This window comes from Myotis daubentonii, chromosome 1 (genome assembly GCF_963259705.1).
Source record: "Myotis daubentonii chromosome 1, mMyoDau2.1, whole genome shotgun sequence".
Taxonomy (NCBI): domain Eukaryota; kingdom Metazoa; phylum Chordata; class Mammalia; order Chiroptera; family Vespertilionidae; genus Myotis; species Myotis daubentonii.
Window position 1 is genome coordinate 94,993,175 of NC_081840.1, and position 19,815 is coordinate 95,012,989.

General features: G+C 44.3%; 1 protein-coding gene across 1 annotated transcript in view; it reads right to left on the reverse strand.

Moving 5' to 3' along the window:
* The window catches only part of DHTKD1 (dehydrogenase E1 and transketolase domain containing 1), a 61,143-nt gene extending 48,366 nt beyond the window's left edge, over window positions 1–12,777 (reverse strand). Inside the window, exon 1 of the mRNA XM_059711315.1 lies at window positions 12,513–12,777. Coding sequence (XP_059567298.1) covers window positions 12,513–12,669 — 157 coding nt within the window. The 5' untranslated portion in view covers window positions 12,670–12,777. The remainder of the gene's footprint in view (window positions 1–12,512) is intronic.
* Window positions 12,778–19,815: the final 7,038 nt, after the last annotated feature.

The window sequence follows — 19,815 nt, forward strand, 5'->3', positions numbered from 1 at the left end:
AGCATGGATGGAGTGTTTGTGTGAACTAATATAAATTCAAAGTAAACATCGTTACATAAAAGGGTATGGTCTTTTTTTTTTTTAGTTTTATTCATTTCAAACAGGCGGGCCGTAGTTTGCCCACGGCTGTCCTAGACCCTCATTTTATTGCCTTGGTTTCTTCTACCACACACAATCCTACATCCTTCCCTCTCTGACCCACAAGCCCTTCCATGTGATGTCTGGAATTCTACTTCATGATTAACAATCCTCTGGACGTTCTTAACCTCATCCCTGAACATTCCTTAAACTCTTGTCCTAACTGGAATCTGCTTTCCCCACAGGCCACCAGTAGAAGGTGAAACTATTGATCAACCATAACTATACTCCTCAAATATTGAAGGTGGAGTCAATGCCTCCTGGTTCCTCGTTGACATTCCCTTATCATTAATCCTCTAATTCTTGGAAACCCCCAGCCTCTGAGGGACATACTGTACTGTTGTTAACTAATCTCCATTTACCAAAAGTCATTACAAAATCACGTTGTAGGAAAATGCTTAATGGGAAAGTGTCCATTTATTTAGATGAGAAAAGATAATAATACAATATATATAGCATGAGCCTACTTTTTGTTAAAATGTTGTTTGTGTTAATAGTATCTATAATAAAAGTGTAATATGCTAGACTGGACAGCCGAACAACCTTCTGGATGTCATCCCAGATGTCCTTCCAGAAGAAGCCACTGGGTGGGCACCAAGGCAGAGGCAGTTAGGGGCGATCAGGCAGGCAAGCAAGCAGTTAGGGGCAATCAGGCAGGCAGAGGGGTTAGGGGTGATGAGGCAGGCAGGCAGAGTGGTTAGGGGCAATCAGGCAGGCAGGCAGGAGAGCAGTTAGGAGCCAGTGGTCCCAGATTGCAAGAGGGATCCTGGATTGCGAGAGGGTGCAGGCCGAGTTGAAGGACCCTCCCCACCCCGTGCACAATTTTCGTGCACTGCGCCTCTAGTATAACATATTTATTTCATTATATAGTCTATATAGCACCATGTTAGGACATATATACTTCATATATATGTATGTGTATGTATCTACACATATATTTCATATATATATATATATATATATATAGATAGATAGATAGATAGATATGAAACAGACCAAAATCTTAGTAATTTACCCTAAGTCAAAGTTTCTGACTTTTTTTGGTTTATCATATTTTCTAAGTTTTCCACAATGGACATGAACAATAGAACTCTTTTCATTGTATCCATTGAACATGCTTGCTGCCCACTGCATTCTGAAAGCTTTTGATTGGTGGTTTCTCTCCAGTGCACCTGCACGTCTGCCCTCACCAATTGACTAAATGCTGGTAAAAATCAGTTATGTTCGTTCCTAAGCCTGTTGCTGTGGGAAAAAATATATATATATATTAGGAGAGAAATTATAAACATCTAGAAAGATTCTGCACTCATATTGCTTTCATGGGCTCTCTTTAAATGCTTGCATAAATGCAAACAAAAATATAAATATTTAGGTTAAAATAACTTGAAGCATCTCACGTCTTTATGATAATCCTTGCATCAATGACTTTCTAAAAAATTAACTGACAAACTTCTAGTTTCAAGTGCTGTTTTTCTTCTGTAGCAAATAATGAACGTATTTGTCACAAAATATTAATACATTTAAAACAACAAAATATGTAATAAAAATAATTAAATTAGGATATTTAAAGAAAATAAAATATGAAAGAAATGAAATACTTAAGAGGATGAGAACACAGCAATAGAATGCATATATTCTTCATTAAAATAACTTTCTATTACTGTATAAATCAAAGGGTTACTGTAACAGAAAAATGAATACCTTTATGTTAGGCATAATACTGTCCAAACAATTCAGATCTCATGATATCCCCAAAAGTCCAGAGGAATTTAAGTTAAATCCCTAAGAAGCCAGAGAGTCTTGGCTGAGTTGCTCAGTTGAATAGAGCTTCGTCCTGATGTGCCAAGGTTGCTGGTTCGATCCCCAGTCAGGGCACATACAAGAATCAACCGATGAATGCATAAAAAAGTGGAACAATAAATCAATGTTCCTCTATCTATCTATCTATCTATCTCTCATCAATTTAAAAAAGAAAAAGAAAAAAAAGAATTACCTGGAGACAGTTGTCCTTAGAAAAGCCTGCTTGCAAGGTGGGCCTCTGGCTGGTGTCTGGGAACTTAGCTTTCAGGAATGTCCTCACCTGTCTCTAACTAATAAGGGTGGTTCACTATGCCTACATGGTGCAAACAATGTGGTTTATGCTGAATACCTGCTTTTCTAGTGGGAATCTGGAATTGTGGCATGTATAGAGGGTGCTTACAGGAACATCCCCCAATAAAAACCTTGGGTGCTAAGGCTCTAATTGGCTTAAGTGGGCAGAAACATTCCACACATGCTGCAGGTTTTTGCCACTTTAAGAGGCGTGCATTCTGCTACCCCTTGTGGGAGAGAGAGCATAAGAAAGCCTGCACAATGGTTCCTCCAGACTCTTCCTGCGTTTTTTCCATTCTGATCCAAATGTGCATCCCTATTCCTTCACTGTAATAAATCTTAGCATTGAGTACAACTATATACTAACTCCTAATGTGGCATGGCCTGAAGGACACCGAACACACATTATGGGTGACACTGGGGCTGAGTACCTAACAGCTGTGCTCTATGAGCCCACAAACAGCTTCTGCCAATATTCCCAGAGCTACCTCTGGTTTACTCCACATATCCTTCAGTTCTAGGAGATATCCTTGTATCTTTCAAGTAGAGTCTCCTCTTTGCTTAAAATAGCCAGAGTTGGTTTCTGTTGCTTGTGACCAAGAGAATCTTAGCTAATACAGGAAGTAAAAAAAAAAGAAATTATGATAAGATATCTACATCAATTATTTTATTCTCTGCTGTAAGCAAACATGGTAGGGGCACTGAATAGTGTTTTATTATCAGGAAGAATATTATTCATATTAATCAGCATGAAGCACACTGACAGATAAACTCAACTAAACTTAGTGCTTAAACTAAAAGTCACTACAATTCCCTTTCATCATCTGGTCATAAACAGCCTCCCCCTCAAAAAAAATCTAGATCATATCTACAGCATATTTCCATTCAATGCAACATAGGCTTAAAGCAAATAAGAATGTTAGATACCTATAAAAACACTGAAGATTCCAAGAAAGAGAAATTCATAACTGGAGTCCCTTTAAATCCTATAAAAATTGAGATGGATGCCTCCAGCTTCAACTTAGGAACTTCAGAGATAACCACATTAAAAGCCAAGACTTTGTGCCAGAATACTATATTCTGTGCAACAAACTCAGATAGACCTAGGCTGTGCAACTGAATTCATTTCATATCATACCCTCCCTTCCCATCTCAAACATATCTTTATAAAATAAATTAATTTTGCCAGCTATTTCTTTTTTGCAAAAAAATAAAAACCCCAGACTTTAAATAGAAACCTCGGTCTGGTCCTTTCCATTTTTCCCTAATCCTTTCTTAAATCATCACCAAGTTAGATACCTAAGGGTCACAGATTGGTAATAAATGACAGTGACCATTTACTGAGTACTAACTTTTGGTACACATTGTGCTGGATTTTTCACACACATCATCTTACCTAGTCCTTGCAACAACTTGAAAATAGGTGTTCTTTTTTGCAGAAGAGTAAACTGCAAAGGTTAAGTGAATTACAAAAGGTGACAAAGGTCATTGAAAAGCTGGAATTTGACTTCAATCCAGTGTTTTAACCATCCCATATAATAAAAGCCTAATATGCTAAGTGCCCGGTTGTCCATTCAACCAATCAAAGCTTAATATGCTAATGATATGCTAAGGTTGCTCAACCACTCACTATTATGTGCACTGACCACCAGGGGACAGACACTCCAACTGGTAGGTTAGCTTGCTGGTGGGGTCCAGCCAATAGGGACTGAGCAAGACAGGCCGGACATGCCCTGGAACCCTCCCGCAGCCACTCCATGGCTGGCCAACCTCCTGTGTCCCTCCCAGGCCCCGATCATGCACCAGTGGGGTCTCTCAGCCTGGCCTGTGCCCTCTTGCAATCCGGGACCCCTTGGGGGATGCTGGAGAGCCAGTTTCAGCCTGACAGCGGAACAACTGGCTGCTATGACACACACTGACCACCAGGGGGCAGGCGCTCAATGCAGGAGCTGCCCCCTGGTGGTCAGTGCACTCCCACAGGGGGAGCACCGCTCAGCCAGAAGCCAAGCTCACAGCTGGTGAGCACTAAGGATGGCTCCAGAGGGCTCCCAGACTGCGAGAGGGCACAGGCTGGGCTGAGGGACCCCCTTCCTGAGTGCACAAATTTCGTGCACTGGCCCTCTAGTTATACTATAACAAAAATTCTATGTTGTACACTTGAAACTAATATAATCATATTCTATATCAACTATAAGTGAATTTTTTAATTGAAGCGGGAAGTCCAGAGACTATAGCAAAAGAATGAGAAAACTAAAAGTCATTAAAACTTCTTTTATTTTTTAGTACAAGAGCTAATGTCATTAGCCTTTTTGGTCTGCATTTGTGCTCCAGAATTATTTAAATTTTTTAAAATCTCTAATGCAGTAAAATTTTATTCAACTATTTTTCCCATAACTCCAGTAAAGGCTCCTGTTATTTCTAATATGTAACACACCTACGACATCTCACTTCAACTACTAAAGCTCAGTGTCAAGGTCAGTAACCACTAAACACTGTTTGGAATCCTATGGTTCCCATCTCTTGATGCTCACTAAATTTTGCCTTTTTTTTTTTTATAACCAAAATCTTCCATGGCGAAATTTATATCTGTAAATCACCACTACTAAATCCATCTCCATTTTAAATTGGGATTATTGATAAATAAACTCAAGTTTACTTGGAAATTCAGGTTTACAGAGGTTAAAGTACATGCTGTTACAAATAGCCACAAAGAACACTCATCACAGGTCAAATTTTAACTAGTGAAACCTCGGCCATCCAAAAGATTACAAGAAGCAAATTCAGTATCTCTTTTAAGCCTACTACGATGGAAGTCTTAGTGAATGGTGTTGTCATCCTATGAGGGCAATGATTTTCAGCTAAGATAAACATATGAAGAAAGACAGTTGACAAAGGGCAAAGGGAGAAGGGAGATACCATAAGTCTGACTATCTCTCCTCCCTCTTCTTACATCTCCTTTGATGCTAGAGGATGCTAAGAGTCCTTTCCAGTAGGGTTTGTCCTTGAATTTACTTTGCCAGTACTGAAAGTTATACATGATCCATCACACCACCTCGGTCATTCCTCTCAACCAAATGGCAGGTGACATGGAAAAGACTAGAGCCCAACAAACCATGTCCTTGGCCTCATAAGCCTCCTGTTTTAATTAATGGAACTGACTATAAGCACACTTACACAGAATTTATAGAAAAACCCAACAAGTTTTAATTGACTTCATCAGCAAAAAAAGTTATTACTTTTTTAATAACTTATTAATAGTACATACTATTACTAATATAGCAGTAGTAATGTAGTAGATTACCCAATATATAAAGTGTGTCCTTTCTTGACACTTGAGGTTATGGTTGTACATGCAACATTCAAATGTACTAAATGTCACAAATAAATTGCAAATACAGAACCCTATTTCCATGTATTAATAAGAATGAATCATTTAATAAGTATTCAGTTAAGTGTAGAGCTGAAAAAAATATAAGAGTAGGTCTTTACTAGACAGAACCTACTGTCTTATACACAATCAGAAAAAGTTCAATGGAGTCCAAAGGGCTCCATACTGAGAACTGAGGGAGTTCAGATCAGGATAGCTTGGTGTTGTCGGGAAAGATATCATGGAGTAACTGGGAATGGAGCTGGGCCATGGAGAATGGATAATAAGGGGAAAGGCACAGAACGAGAAAGAAGAATTTGGGGTAAAGACTGGAATGTGAGGGTATTTATGTTGGAGGGCAGTAAGAAAAAAAAAAAGGAAGGTAGGATGAGTCAAGACACATGAAGGGCATTGAATATCAAGCTAAAGAATTTGGATTTTATTCTGAGAGGCAAAGTAGAGCCTTTGGAGACCTGAGTAAGAAAATGACTCAAGCCCTAACCGGTTTGGCTCAGTGGATAGAGCGTCGGCCTGTAGACTCAAGGGTCCCAGGTTCGATTCCGGTCAAGGGCATGCACCTTGGTTGCGGGCACATCCCCAGTAGGAAGTGTACAGGAGGCAGCTGATCGATGTTTCTCTCTCATCGATGTTTCTAACTCCCTATCCCTCTCCCTTCCTCTTTGTAAAATAATCAATAAAATGTATTAAAAAAAAAAAAGAAAATGACTCAATGAAATCAATGTTTTAGAAAGACTGGAAGGGAACTAGGCTACAAATTTTAATACCAGAGGGGCTAGAAGTTTAACCTTTTTTGAAGTTATGGATCTCTTTGAGAATTTAATAAAAGCTATGTGCTCTTGCGTGGCTGGTATGGCTAGGTGGTAGAGCATCAACATATGAACCAACAGGTCAGGGTTCAATTCCTGATCAGGGCACATGCCTGGGTTGTGGGCTCGATCTGCAGTGTGGAGTATGCAGGAAGGGCAGCCAATCAATGATTCTCTCTCACCATTGATGTTTCTATCTCTCGTTCTCTCCCTTCATCTCTGAAATCAATAAAAAATATCTACACTAATAAAAGACAAAGATGCTAATTGACCACACCTTCGCTATGACCCAAGCCACGCCCACGAGCCAATCAGAGCTACGATATGCAAATTAACCCAACCAAGATGGCGGCTGGAAGCCATGGAGCTGGAGCAAGCAGGAGGCTTGGTTGCCCGGGCAATGGAGGAAGCCAAGATTCCCGCCAGCCCTGAGCCAGCTGTTGCCTCCGCTAAAGGCAACGAAGTTTCAATTATAGAAGATAAACAAATCCCAGATACCTGCTTCCAGCCAAGCTCCACTGGGAGCTTGGGTGGCTAAGGGTTGTAGCCAACCTGCAAACAGCCAACAGCCCCTCACCCAGGCTGGCCAGGCACCCCAGCGGGGACCCCCATCCTGAAGGGGCTGTGGCCAGCCTGCAAACAGTCATCAGCCACTCACCCAGGCTGGCCACGCCCTCATGGGGTGAGGGTCCCCACTGGGGGGCTTGGCCAGTCTGAAAATGGCCCTCAGCCACTCACCCAGACTGGCCAGGCACCCCAGCAGGAACCCCCCCACCCTGAAGGGGCTGTGGCCAGCCTGCAAACAGCCATCAGCCCCACACCCAGGCTGGCCAGGCACTCGTATATAATAAAAGGGTAATATGCAAATTGACCCTAACAGCAGAACGACTGGGAATGACTGGTGACTATGACACACACTGACCACCAGGGGGAAGATGCTCAATGCAGGAGCTGCCCCCCGGTGGTCAGTGCGCTCCTACAGGGGGACCTCTGCTCAGCCACAAGCCAGGCTGACGGCTGCCAGTACAGCAGTGGTGGTGGGAGCTTCTCCTGCCTCCTCAGCAGCACTAAGGATGTCTGACTGCAGCTTAAGCCAGCAGGTGGTCATCCCCCAAGGGGTCCCAAATTGCGAGAGGGCACAGGCTGGGGAGAGAGACCCACCCCATCCCCCACCCCGCCAAGTGCACAAATTTTTGTGCACTGGGCCTCTAATACATATATATATATATATATACACACACATGCATATATATATATGTGTGTGTGTATGTATATATGTTTTAGAAAGCTATGAGCCATTTTCCTAGAACAGATAGACTCCCAGAGTTGTGCAAAGTTCACAGACCCTCCAAAACCTTTTCATAGGGGTTCATGAACTCAGATTAAGAACCCTTGAATTAAACTTACTTTTTATTGTAGCAGACCAGAATTAAAGGTCTCGACTAGGATCCTAGTTAGTAAAATATAAAGAAAGCAAGGCTTTGAGATATATAGTGCTCAAAATTTGATATGAAGAATGAGGTGAAAAAGTTGAAGGTGGATTGCTTGCCCCAGAATTTTACATCTGCAAGAGAGATTCCTATAACTCTCAACATCCATTTTCCCTTTTCTTTCATGGTAATAGATAGTTGAGTATATGACCATCCAAAATAGAGATACACATTCCTAGTCTTCAATGCAGCCAGTGTGGCCATGTGACTAAGTTCTGGCCAATAAGAATTAATAGAAGTGATATATACTACTTTTGGGTCTTGCCTGGTTCTCTTCCCTTCACCCTTTCCTTCTTCCTACTGGCCAATATATGGATACAGTGGTGAGCTATCTCAGACCAGAGCTGAAAGCAATGCCCACAGGATGGGGAAGGAATAATAAAGAAGGAGCTTGACCCCCTATGATACTGCAGAGCAAAGCTGTCATACCAGCTTAGATTTTTACTTATTTCACTTGTCATTATTATCCCAGGCCTCTGGCACAGCCCCTGAAATCATCCTATCGAATACAGAACTCAGTACCCGAGGTGGTTTGCTGCCATAGTAGAAGCTAAAATTCATTACTAGCTTAGCAGCCAGGCAGTGGGTGTCAAGGACCACATAGTTCAGAATCGAAAGCTGATGAACATCGTTTTGCTATCTGACAAAACACTTGATAAAACTGTCACCTACAATACCCTGAAAGGCAGACTACATGCCCACAGATCCTGTAGCTTAGTAGTGAGTGCTCACTGTTTGTTACTTTCAGGAAAGCCCTGGGAGAAAGATGAGGTCAAGTTGGAGCTAGCTAATCAGCAACAAGAGATGGCAGGAAATTCACTCTGCAGGGAGGTACCTAGAAGGCAGACCCTGGCAAGTTGGGAAATGAGAAGTATTTAGAAAACGTGTTTTAAAAAGGCTGGCTAATGGGAGGTAGAACAGACAAAACCCTTCTTCAAGTACATGCTAGTAAGCATTCTCTGTTAGACAAGGGGAGCCAGCTGAAACCTCAAGATCTCATAAAGAGTGTTGCCTTCCCACTCAAGCCTATTATTTTGGTTGGTGTCAGGTAAGCATCATTAAATTTAGGGAGCTGAATGTGTTGAACACAGAAGCAATAAATAACAGACAGAAGTTTTATGGCTTAAATATTGGGTCTAGAGGCCCTCATCAGGTACCTCAGTTGGTTAGAGCATGGTCCCCCTACGCCAGTGATGGCGAACCTCTGACACGCGTGTCAGAGGTGACATGTGAACTCATTATTTTGGTTGATTTTTCTTTGTTAAATGGCATTTAAATATATAAAATAAATATCAAAAATATGTCTTTGTTTACTATGGTTGCAAATATCAAAAAATTTCTATATGTGACACAGCACCAGAGTTAAGTTAGGGTTTTTCAAAATGCTGACATGCTGAGCTCAAAAGGTTCGCCATCACTGCGGCCTACACCAAGGTTGCAGGTTAGATCTCTAGTCAGGCCACATACAAGAAGCAACCAATGAATGTATAAATAAATGGAACAACAAACCAGTGTTTCTCTCCACCCCCAACCCCACCCCCTTCCCTCCTTCTCTCTCTCTATAATCAATCACTAAATAAATATTAGGTCTAGATGAGATCTTTTTTCTTAATCCTCACCTGAGGATATGGGTTTTTTTAAACTGATTTTTAGAGAGTGAAGGGAGAGAGAAAAACAAACAAACATATAGATGTGAAAGCAAAAGAGCGATCAGTTGCCTCCCATACATGCCCGGACTGGGGATTCAACCCACAACCTAAGTATGTGCCCTGACCAGGAATCAAACTGCAACCTTTTTAGGTACTCTAACCAACTGAGCCACATAGCCAAGGCTAGAAGAGATCTTTAGGCAATTTTCTCATAGAATGACCAGAAGCAAAAAGACTGCAGAATTATGAATTTTATAAGAAAACTGTACTGCCTAAGAAATCCCAACTCTGGCCAGAAAAAACAAAACTTCTAACTGATGACCCCCTAAAGTAACTCTCAAGCTCCTAACCTTATCAAAATAGACTGTGAAAGGGGTGCAGCCCTGAGGAGGGCATGTCCATGTCAAAGATGGCCACAGAAGATACTGGATAAACAATCTATACGGCGCCCTAACCGGTTTGGCTCAGAGGATAGAGCATTAGCCTGTGGACTGAAGGGTCCCAGGTTCGATTCTGGTCAAGGGCATGTACCTTGGTTGTGGGCACATCCCCAGTAGGAGGTGTGCAGGAGGCAGCTGATCGATGTTTCTCTCTCATCGATGTTTCTAACTCTCTGTCCCTCTCCCTTCCTCTCTGTAAAAAATCAATAAAATATATTTTTTTAAAAAAAGAATCTATAAGGCAAATCCAAGGGAATGGCAGGGGGCAGTGTTGAAGGGCCAAATAAACTCGTGAAATTACTACATAGCCACAACAAGGAGCTTTTATCATTCCTCCCCAATAGGATTGGTAATTGATTTGAACCAGTGGCTGCTATAGATTCCTCATTCTTTCCTTCTACAGATGGAAGTTTTCTTTATATATCACTAGAGGCCCGGTGCACAAAATATGTGCACAGGGGCAGGGGGGTCCCTCAGCCCGGCCTGCACGCACTCACAATCCGGGACCCCTCGGGGGATGTCTAACTGGCAGTTGGACATCCCTCTAGCAATCCGGGACCTCTGGCTCCTAACCATTCACCTGTCTGCCTGCCTGATCATCCCTAACTGCTCACCTGTGCCCCTAACTGCCTCTGCTTGCCTGCCTGATCGCCCCTAACCACTTGCCTGCTTGCCTGATCGCCCCTAATCACTCTGCCTCGGCCCCACTGCCACGGCTTCGTGTGGAAGGATGTCCAGAATAACGTCCAGAAGGTCATTCAGCTGTCTGGTCTAATTAGCCTATTACGCTTTTATTATTATAGATAGGTGTATATATGGGGGTGGGTGGCAGTTCACATGAGGAGTCACAGCCAGACCAGATAAAGAGAACTACACATTCTCCAGAGATAATGGACTTTGAACTGGATCCAGGCATTGAATGGAAAGAGATGAACAGGTTTTACATTTGGAAAGAAAAGTTTAGAATACTTGAGTGGCCAAAGGGATCAAGTATGGTGATTACTAGTTATTTTCTGTTATCTATTTTCCTCCTTTTTCTCAAGATAATTTGTAGCTGGCACATGGCTACCCTGAATAAAGACTGTATTTTCCAATCGCCCTTGCATATATATATAGACAGGTGACCAAGTTCTGGCCAATGAGATATTATTGGACGTTACATATACAACTCTCCTTCCCCCTTCTCCCACACAGCCTAGTAGGAGATAATGATCTACAAAAAGAGTTATTTTAAAATAATTCGAGGAATCAAATAGAGAACAATTGCGAGGGGAAAACCTCAAATGAGATCACAATAACTGTGCACTGAGCACACACTAATATGATCTTATATGAAGAAGAGACTGTCAAACCCATTTCACACATCTCTCACTGACTGTAACAATGTTTGGCCACGGATGACTGGGGTGCCTGATGAAAATACATATTCCTGAATCTCATCTCAGACCACTGAATTGCAACCCAGGGGTAGAGGGAGGAAAGGAGGCCTGGAAACTGGCACTTTAAATATCATTCAAAGTGATTTGCACACACACTTATGTTTGAGAAATGACATATAAAGTTTTTGATACTCATTTTGCAAAGTGAAATAAGATACCTACAGTCTTACCCTCAATGGGTTAACTAAGTAGTTCGCAAATGCCTTCCCTAAAGAAACTCCATTGCATTCAAGAGAGAGAAATCAGGTTTATCCCAAATGTCCCCTGAGGTCAAGAGCAAAATAGTGAGATCCCAGTGTGTGATGTAAGATTCAAAGGTCAGGTGCTTAGATGATGAAGGGGATCTTCATTGTTAATCTAACGACTGGATCAAAGATACCAAATGATTTTATTCTGATAATTGATCTGTATTCGTCTTCTACTCTGTGAGGAGGAATAAGGTTACAATAACTTTGGAGCATAAAGCAAAGAGCAATAATCAAAATTAATCTCTTGCACACGAGCATGCAACAGAAGAGAGAGGTTTGTCCTCTAATCCATTAAACCTACAGTAACATGGTTCTAAATTCAGCAAAGGGTTTTAAACTCTGAAATTAAAGTTTGAGGCTAGCTAGAGGACATAAACAGGTGATAAATACCATGCTGTGGTCGTGGCCCTGAAATGTATCCTTGTGTAAACTCCAGGAGCTGGGAGAGCTTAGAACTTTCCTTTTCCCGCAGCACCGCCTCCGCAAAGAGCTCAGCTCCCACCAGTTTACCAGCAAGAAATAGAGGAGACAAGAGCGCCCAGACCCGTATGAACTCCGGAGGTGGGAAGATCACCCGGGCGCGGGACCCACGTTGAGACCCTGACTTCAAAGTTCCCCAGCTCCCGAGACTGCACAGGGTTGACCCCACACTGACAACACCCACGCCTCCCCTCTCTGCACCCTCTTCTCCTGGCACCTCCCCGGCCTGCGCACAGACTGCAGACCCCCGAAGCCCCCCACCCCCACAACAGCACCCCGCCGCAGGCCCGGCAAGAAGGGCCCCGCCTCCCCAGCCCCCAGCCCCTTGCCAGCCCCATCGGACCTGGCGGGCGCGCCCGGGCGCCCCGGGGTTCCCGGCTCTCGGTCTTCCTCGGCCGGTAGCCGTAGACGCCCCTTTCGGTCTGGTAGCCGCGCCGGAGGAGGAGCGGAGGCGCCCGCCCGAGGATCCGTCTTGCCGCTGCCGCAGCGACCGAGGCCATGCTCCGCCAGGTGCCCTGCCCGAGGACGAGGGCAGCAGCCACCGGACCAGACAGTGTGGCTCAGGGGCGCACGGAGCCCGGGATCGCTTCGCGGGGGGCGGGAAGCGGGAGCCCCGCCCGCGGACGACGCCCCCGCGCCGCAGCGCCCGATTGGCGGGCGGCCCCTCGGGGCCACGCCCCGGGCCGGCGGGACGCGCGGTCCTAGAGGCGGAGGGGCGCCCGGGGCTTTGGGGAGGCGCGGCGTGTGGCGCCCAGCGTTCCCTCGCTCCTGGTTTCTGGCACAGAACTCGATCTTCTGTGTATCCTACAGGCCCCGCCAGGAGTGCTTACCCGCAACCCTCTGCTGGCACCCGCGGGCACAGCCGCACAGACACGTGTACATTGTCACACACGAAGGGAAAATTAGCATCTGGGTTCATAGAAAGTGTCTTGGACTGAGACCAAGGGACGCAAGGAGCCAGAAAAATCAAATAGCTCACCCTTTTTAATTAAGAAACATTGAGGGAGAGAGTACAAAACGGCGGGGAGGAGCCTGTGTGAAAGGGATAGAACACGAGTGAAAAGAAATTGCTCATAGGAGGTTTCAGCAATGTAGAGATATTTGAGATTCTTCAGTAGTCTATCTCTGACAGTTTCCCAAACTATTATATTCTGACTCACCTTTAACTTTGCCACTATGGTGGGGGAGGGAGAGAATCTGAATCCCCATCCAGCATTCCATTCCTGTTCAGCGTACCCCCTGCTCCTGAGAACATTACGCATAAGCCCATACTTCCCTGACGCACTCACTCAACTACTATGCCCTAACCGAGAAGACAGGTGCAAAACTAGACGCAGTTACAGATTCAGTGGTGGGATTCTGAGGGCGTTTCTTCAATGTGAAATATGAGACCAGATCGCCCCTCCCCTCTCCCCCTCCCCCAAAGAATTACCTGAGGTGCTTGGGAGTGGGGAAGTGAGTCAGAGTAGAGAAAGGTGGAGACAGTATAAAACTGTTCTTGAGGAGAGTAGTAAAGTGTCCTACTTTTGGGATTGATAAGCATGAATAGAGATACTAATTTCTGCTCTTTTGTGATTTTCTCCGTTAGTGCTCATTACCTTGGTACTGAGAAAGTCAGAACGACTATTGGATTCATTTGGGGCTAGAGTTTTTCCAGGCAGATGTGATAGAAAGGCCACCAGGCAAAGGCGGTTAAGATATTAGCTAGAGAACTATTGAAATACTAAAACGTGAGCCCTGGCCGATGTTGCTCAGTTCATTGGAACATCGTCTGGTCCACGAAAAGGTCTCGGGTTTGATTCTAGGTCAGGACACATACCCAGGTTTCTAGTTTCATCACGGGTCAGGTGGGGTGTATAAAGGTGCATAAGGGAGGCAACCAACCACTGTGTCTCTCATACATCGATGTTTCTCTCTCACCCCCTTCCCTCCCCCCCCCCCCCTTCATCTCTATCTAAAATTCATGGAAAATATGTCCTCTGGTGAGGATTACAAAAAAAAGAAAAAGAAAAAGAAGAGAAAAGAAAAGAAAAGAAAAAGGAAAGAAAAAACAAAAGAAAAGAAAAGAAAAGAAAAGAAAAGAAAAGAAAAGAAAAGAAAACAAGGACTCTATGCTGGGGGTGGGGGAGAGGCAAGCAAATATAAGAATGAACATATCCCATCTTTGGACCCTAAACACATCCAAAATAGTTCCCAGATCCATCCACTTTCCAAAGTGAGGGCCATCAACGCCTCTCCAGGAATACCACAGTAGATTCCTAAATGGTCTTTTTGCCTTGGGTTCCTTGCTTAGTCATACTTCTTTCACACTAAAGTCAGAGTTATTTCTTAAAATTCATATCTCATATTACTATTGCCTGAAACCTTTTCATGGTTCCCTGTTCTTCTTTGGATAAAGTCTAAATCTTTAACATAGCTTTAAATCTCTTTAAAGATTACTAACCTTAACTCATTTCTTAAAATTTCCATCTTCCCATTTTCCAGCCAGAAACTTCAATGTTCCATGCTTTCCCAAACTTTCAAACCTTTTTTCTTCTCAATTTCACTCACACTCATGGCTTTAATGAACAATATTATAAGAATGATACCAAATATAAATCACCAGCATGGATCTCTCTTCTGAAATCAGGATCCATGTATATGGAATATGGTCTACTGACATCTTCACTTCTTAGTGTATCACTATGGACTCATGAGAAACCATGTCTGCTGTTGGATCTCTGTATATTATTCTTTATTTCAGTCAGTGTATGCTTAATTTCTAATTGGTCCTTTTTCATATCCTTGAGGGTCTCACTAAATTTCTCAGAGGTTTCTAGAAGATTCTTGAGTAACCTTATAACCGTGGTTTTGAACTTTATATCCAGTAGTTTGCTTTCCTCCATTTCTGTCATTTGTGACATGTTTAATTGTCTCCGAATTTTGGCTGCTTCCCTGTGTTTATAGAGTGGCTTTGTGTGCTAGGTGTCCTATAGGGCCCAGTGGCTCAGCCTCCCCAATTACCTGAGGTGGACACTCTTGGTGCACCCCTTTATGGGCTGTGTGCACAGTCTTGTTGTAGTTAAGCCTTGATTGTTGTTGGTATCACTGGGAGGAATTGACCTCCAGGTCAATTGGCTGTGAGGACCAGTTGTGTCTACAGTGGGAGAACTGCTGTGCTGGAAACACCCTTGAGGCAGGACTTGCTTCGCTGGGGCTTTGGTGCTCACTGAGTTCTGGCCCCTGAGTGTGTCTCTTATGGATCTAAAGAATTGTAATCTGGTGTGGTCTCACTTTGACCACTGGGTACACTGGCTCTTGGATCTCCAAGGAGGTGCAAAGTCAGCCACTGCCCAAGGCCACCCAGCAGGAGCTACAGAGAGATCTGCAGATTCCTCCTCTTTGTGTGGGGTTTGGAGGTGCCCAGGTGAGGCACAGATGTAAAGCAATGCAGGCTGCTGATGAGCCTTAGGCCTTCTTTTGGAAGCTCTGGGATTCTTTGACCCAGCTGCAATTTGTTAGGTTAGGTTGCAAAAGGCCAGGCCATTCATATGCAAAAGCTTCTGCCCACAACTTGGCTGGGGTTGTAAATTGGGTGAGGCGGGGTCTCAGGGAATCACAGGATGGAGCAAACCGCAATGGCTGCCAGTCTGCTCTGCCTCAGAGCGGTCCCGGGGTCTCTGTGTCCAGTGGCCCCATGCAGGAACAATGATCACTGCAAGCACCTCTGCGAGAAAGCCGCCCTCGCATTCTGGCCCGATGCCAGACAGTCCAGTTTCTCCCCGTATGAGTCTGGGTCCCCAGAGTCTCACCTGCAAATGGAGTTCAGAGCAATTAGGAGCTTGTAGCTCCCTCCCAATTGAAAAAGAGAACAGCGCATCAAGTAGTCAGCCTGTTTCCACGTGTGCCTCTGTACCTCTGCATTTCCGCACCTCTGCACCTCCTACTCACTTCAGTGCGCTTTTCTCTTTCCTTCTAGTTGTAGAATTTCCACTCAGCCAGCCTTCCCGTGGTTCTGGATGATATCTGTTGTAGGGCGAGCCTATATCTGTTGTAGAGCTTAGAGGGCACAATCCTCTTAGCATAATTAGGCTCGACCTTATGACGCTCCCTAGATCCTTCCTAGGTAGCTAATGGGCTGTGGGAGGTGCAGCAAGTGCTGCCAAAACAAGTGAAACTCACAAGAACATTGTAACTATGGTGAGTACTACCTTGTTTACCTCTGGCTATAAAATAAAGGCTCAGCTTGTCTCTGGATCTCTCTCTGTGGCCTCAGCCAGGCACAGGAAGATCCACCTAGACCCAGTTTATTCTCTCTGTCATTTCTTCAACCTTTCACCGCCCTCACTGAGGCTTTCAAACCCTTGGCTGAGCTGGCTCGGCACGATTGTTTTCGTCTTTTAGTTGTATTTTTGATGTGGTTGTGTGTAGCAGCAAGTACAAGTGTGTACCTATGCCACCATCTTGGTTCCACTCTCTGACTGTCCTCTTTAGATGGCATGTGTATGCCAGTCTTGTTTCCATCACTCTTAACTTTATGTGGTCTGCCTGCCTGAATTCTTTAGCCACTTGTGTTTGCAACCCCTAGTCTGCTGTGATTTTGCCTGCCTCTTCTTTCACCTTTATGGAATCATACTTCCTGAGGTTTCACTATGCTTCAGTGACACTGTTTTTAGTCCCCTGAACACTTTTTCCTTCCTATTTTAGGGTCTTCACACATGTCATTCCCTCTGCCAGGAAAGCTCTTCCTCCCCGTCACCCCAACCCCAACAACACAGACACCTGGATTATTTCTACCCTCCTTCTCCACCGGGCTTAGAGTTATTTCCTGAAAAAGAGTGTTCCTAATGCCCTTCGCTAGTTTAGTTCTCCATACTGTACACTCTCATGGCATGCCATACATTTCCTTATTACATTATATAATTTGATAAGTGCTTCCTGAGTATCAGATATATCATAATTGCAGTTATCTAAATTCTTGGTTAGTTATAGTATTTTAATGGTCTTTTCTACTCTACCTCCCAAGCATAATTACATAATTGCTTAAATTCATGCAGCTTAATGTGAATATGGTATGACTCCCCGATGGGTGGCCCTCCCACTAAAGTTAAGTTACAAGACGGTGGGAATTATATGTGTTTTCTTCAGTGCTCTATCCCCAGTGCCTAATATACCCAGCTAGTGCTCAGTAAATAAATTTTGAGTACATGAATTAATGAAAGTAGAACATAGGGTGCAGTAATTAGACATAAAGAGTAAGTAGGGCCCCAGCCCATTTGGCTCAGGGGATAAAGCGTGGGCTCATGGACTGAAAGGTCCTGGGTTCAAGGCCACATGCCCGGGTTGTGGGCTTGACCCCCAGTAGGGGACATGCAGGAGGCAGCTGATCGATGATTCTCTCTCATCATTGATGTTTCTATCTCTCTCTCCCTCTCCCTTCCTCTCTGAAATCAATAAAATATACATTTTTTAAAAAGAGTAAGTAGGGAGCCAGGCCATGTGGCTCAGTGATTGAGCATTGGCCCATGAACTAAGAGTTCACCAGTTTGATTCCCAGTTAGGGCATGTGCCCAGTTGTGGACCCGCACTCAGGCGGGGGCGAGGGGGGGGTGCGCAGGCATGCAGGAGGCAGCCAATAGATGTTTCCCTCTCATCAATGTTTCTATCTCTCTCTCCTTCTCCCTTCTTCTCTCTGTAAAATTCAATTTAAAAAAAATCTAAAAAAAGAAAAGTATGGACCCTGGAAACCAAGATGGTGATACTCACCACCTTCCACAATCACATTAAACTTACAACTAAAATACAGAACAACGATCATTCAGAACAACCATCCTTTAGAACCAGCTGAAATCTGGCTGAATGGAAATCCTGCAAGTAGACAAGTAGAGAAGAAAGCACACTGAGACTAGTAGGAGGGGCGGAGGGGTGTAATGGGGTGGTCCGACAACCACGTGTGGCATTTTTTTAATCAGGAGGGATATCTTGTCTGTGGAGGCCTCCTATGAGGAGCAAGGGGTCCCAGTCCCACACCAGGCCCACAGCCCAGGGTTCCAGAGCTGGGAAGAGAAGTCCACATAACTTCAGGCTGTAAAAACCAGCGTGGATTGTGGCTGAGTGACAGAGGTGACTGGAGGTCCAGCAGCCTCTGTCACTCTTAAAAGGCCAGTGCATGAACTTACTTGGACTCACTCCCTCTGAGCTCCAGTGCTGGGAGAACACCTTAAGGGGATCCAAGGACATAAGGAGAGGAACTGGATTGTCTGGCATCAGAGCAAGAACTCAGGGGTGGCTTTCTCCCAGACAGGGGTGCTCACAGAGGTCATTGTCCCTATGTTGCGACTTCCCCCATTACAGAGCTGACTGGCAGCCATATCTGAGTTTCCATCAGCCTGGTTCACACTGTTTGCTCAACCCTGGTGATTCCCTGAGACCCCGTCCCATCCAATTTGCCATCCTGCCCAAGCTGTTTGCAGCAGCCTTTCTATATGAATGGCCTGTCCTGGCTCAAGCTTCAGACTTTTCTAAAATGTCTCAAACAAGCAGCAACTGTCATCAGTGTGCCTTGTACTTATCAATAAGAGGCCCAAGACAGCTTGGCCTCCTCTGGGCACTTCCAAGCCCAATATAAGTAGCAGTCATCTGCAGATCACTCTGTGGCTCCTGTCAAGTAGACCCAGGCAGTGGCTGGCTTTTCACCTCAAGGTAGGCCCAGTGGACAGCTTTAGACCATACCAGATTACAACTTTACACATCCACAAGTGACACGCTCAAGAGACAGACTCAGTGAGCACCAAAGCCCCACTGAAGTAAGTCATGCTTCATAGGCGTATCTCCTGCACAGCAGCTCTTCCTCTGTACTCACAGCTGATCCTCATAGCCAATTGGCCTGTAGATCAATTCCTCTCAGTGACACCAACAGCAATCAAGGCTCAACTACAATAAGACTGTGTATACAGCCCACACAGGGATGCACCTAGAGTGCCCACCTCAGATGAATGGGGAGTCTGAGCCAGTGGGCCCTACAGGACACCTACTACACAAGGTCACTCTACTAATTCAAGGATATATAGCAGTTCTACCTAATACATAGAAACAACACAAGGAAGCAACCAGAATGTGGAGACAAAGAAACATGTCACAAATGAAAGAAATCTCCCCCCCCCAAAAAAAAAAAGAAAGAAAGAAAGAAAGAAAGGAAGGAAGAAAGAAAGAAAGGAAGAATGAAATGGAAGCAAGCAAACTACTACAGAATTCAAAACAGCCCTAACCAGTTTGTTCAGTGGTTAGAGCATTGGCTCATGGACTGAAGGGTTTGATTTCTGGTCAAGGGCATGTACTTTGGTTGTAGGTTCCCGAGTCCTGGTCAAGGCACATGTGGGAGGTGACCAATCATTATGTCTCTCTCATGTCAATGTTTTTTTCTCTCTCTCTCCCCGTCCTCTTACATCCCTTCAACTTTCTCTAGAAATCAATGGGGTGAGGGGGCTGGATATCCTCAGGTGAGGATTTTTAAAAAAAAAGTAAGGACAGAAAAGCCAAAGTTAAAAACAATGGCTATAAGATTGCTCAAGGATCTTAATGAGAACTTCAAGGGACTTAGTGAGAATTTCAAGGATCTTAGTGAGAATTTTAATAACCTTAGTGAGAATATGAAAGACATGAAAAAG